At 42.1% G+C, this 2,143-nt stretch overlaps 1 protein-coding gene across 3 annotated transcripts; it reads right to left on the minus strand.

Annotated features, from left to right (window-relative positions):
• Positions 1-669: 669 nt before the first annotated feature.
• On the minus strand, positions 670-1,557 carry LOC134225359 (uncharacterized). Of its 3 annotated transcripts, XR_009983499.1 has the most exons (4): positions 1,390-1,557; positions 1,016-1,324; positions 786-953; positions 670-704 (listed from the first exon to the last, which is right to left on the minus strand). XR_009983499.1 is itself a non-coding variant. In XM_062706568.1 (3 exons), the coding sequence occupies exons 1-3, from the start codon at positions 1,532-1,534 to the stop codon at positions 934-936; spliced, it is 474 nt and encodes a 157-aa protein (XP_062562552.1). In that variant the 5' UTR covers positions 1,535-1,557; the 3' UTR covers positions 715-933. The 3 variants fall into 3 exon arrangements, 2 of the variants coding, with proteins under 2 accessions (XP_062562552.1, XP_062561754.1); XM_062706568.1 differs by lacking the exon at positions 670-704 and having other exon boundaries at positions 715-953; XM_062705770.1 differs by lacking the exon at positions 670-704 and having other exon boundaries at positions 715-1,324.
• Positions 1,558-2,143: the final 586 nt, after the last annotated feature.

Below are 2,143 nucleotides of genomic sequence, written 5' to 3' on the forward strand. Positions count from 1 at the left end.
ACATATTATACAACATTTTGTTTCGAATATGTTGGGACGGCCATTTTGCAAATTTATCCATTAGACGTTTTGTCCTTTTGATTATTTGTCGCATAGCCCTTTATACACTACGCAATGGGAAAAAAATTGTCTATAACGCGAATAAATGTAATATCACGGTATTGGCGGATTGCTTTTAAATTTTGACACAATTCGTAGAACTTTATGGGCAATCGTGCGAAGGTGGTTAAGTTCACTGAGGGCCGGATTTAGCCGGAAGGGGCCCCAGGGCCGACAGCTTGTGGGGGCCCCAAAATGTACAAAAAGTAGAAGGTTGTATCCGAGACACGACCGCCAATTGGACGTAGGATTACGTAAGTGTAGAAGATTTTATTTTGAAACTCTAAATATGTTTCTTGGTGCTGATTTTTGAAGATGGGGCTGTATATTCAATCTGGGTTGGAATATCCTCGGCATGTCGCATATCCTGGAAATGGGCGAAAACCCGATTGTAACTATAAACTTATTTCGGTTTATAACTATAAACAGAGTAATAAAGAAATAGAAGATCGGTAAACAACGGCCTTAACAACAACTTCCTCCATGAATATTTGGTGACCCAGAAAAGGGTCATTTGTTTATGTTGGCTTGAAGCCTTTTGAAGTGATGTACGCCGTGGTCCTGATGAATGTTAAAGGATGCATCAATCCACTGTTGGGCTGAATCTGTAGAAAACAAAGAAAAGAACAAAACGGAAAGAATGTTTCATATTAAATACATTATGATCTAAATATAAATTTAATTACCAAATACTCAAGTTTCATTTTCAGGATCAATTATCTATTTTTGCTACGGACTGTCCGGCTGATGTCAATGATTGGTCATTCTGGTTGAAATCGAACGTTTTGGCAGATGAACTAGCGGACCAACGACGATCAGTGACGTTAATTCACTTCACTGGGATGGCATCGGTTCTAGAATAAAATAACATAACTGATGAAGAGAACTATGTTTAATTCTAAATCATTAGTTTTACCTCGGGACACCGCAAGAATCGACAAAATAGGCCGGTGGTAGGAGAAGTACGTGCAGTATCTCCTGCATTCCACACTTACGTTCCGGGTGAACGTTAGATCGAGACATGTGCCACCCAGAGTAGTCGCTATAGTTGGATCCGAAGCACAATCCAGATAGAGAAACTGCTTCATGAACCAGATGAAATCTCTGTTCTCCTCTTTCGTCACATCAATATTAAAGTCTCCCGACACTACCACGGGCATGGCAACATGGGTGTACTTTATGAGGTTGCGCACTAAGAAATATTTCTTTTGCTTCAGGGTGGTACCTAGTAAATATTCAAAATTTAATGCAACACACTTAAATACAAACACAACTACTATTTGATTATACCTGGTGAAATATATACCGCAAACAGTAACGTGCGGGTTTCCATGATTGAAACCTCTGCAGCACAGCAGTCCCCATATTCGTCTGCTACACTCAATGCTGGGTCATAGCTTTCATTGAGCTTCGTAATGGCGTGAGAAACGGCCATAGTCGACGAACCAGCACGTTCAAATATTGCCACTCCTCCGCTCTTGTTCCGTCACGCTTCTCTTGACAAACACAAAGGTATCCATTGATGTTTGTGGTTGTGCCGTTGTCAAGCCAAGTTTCGCTCATTGCAAGCAAATCAACGGCGGTAAGCACCCGATCTGTTGCAATGTCCGACGAGTGTGCATTCAAACTTTGTACATTGATGCTCATCAACGTACAAGCCAACCTGTTTGCGGTTATAGCTTCCATGATATCGTCTGTAATGGTGCGCATACGATGGTTACTCAAACGTTCAAGTTCCGTCCGAAGGTCGTTCATTCTAGGGGTCATAGAACCCTTTCCGTGGTGGAACCGGAATGAGTTACTGGCATTCGTCAGATACAATCCGTCGATTGATGTAACCCTGGAAAGACCAACGTAAACTAGCTGCTGTTCCTGACCCTTATCGTAATTATATACGACTTCCGAGAATGTGCCTCCCTGGGACTTATGGACTGTGAGGGCACACGCACTTACAACGGGAAACTGAACTCTTTTACACTTAACACCACCGTTAAGGGTTACGTTCGCCGATCGTTTGACGATTGAGTCCAGCCTGTTTGTAGCA

Source organism: Armigeres subalbatus, chromosome 1, assembly GCF_024139115.2.
Source record: "Armigeres subalbatus isolate Guangzhou_Male chromosome 1, GZ_Asu_2, whole genome shotgun sequence".
In the NCBI taxonomy this organism is placed as follows: Eukaryota; Metazoa; Arthropoda; class Insecta; order Diptera; family Culicidae; genus Armigeres; species Armigeres subalbatus.

Coding starts and splice junctions, on each gene's coding strand:
- LOC134225359 (XM_062705770.1), bottom strand. CDS start 1,534: ATGGCCGTTTCTCACGCCATTACGAAGCTCAATGAAAGCTATGACCCA. Junction 1,325..1,389: donor TGCGGTATATATTTCACCAG/GTATAATCAAAT, acceptor AATATTTACTAG/GTACCACCCTGAAGCAAAAG.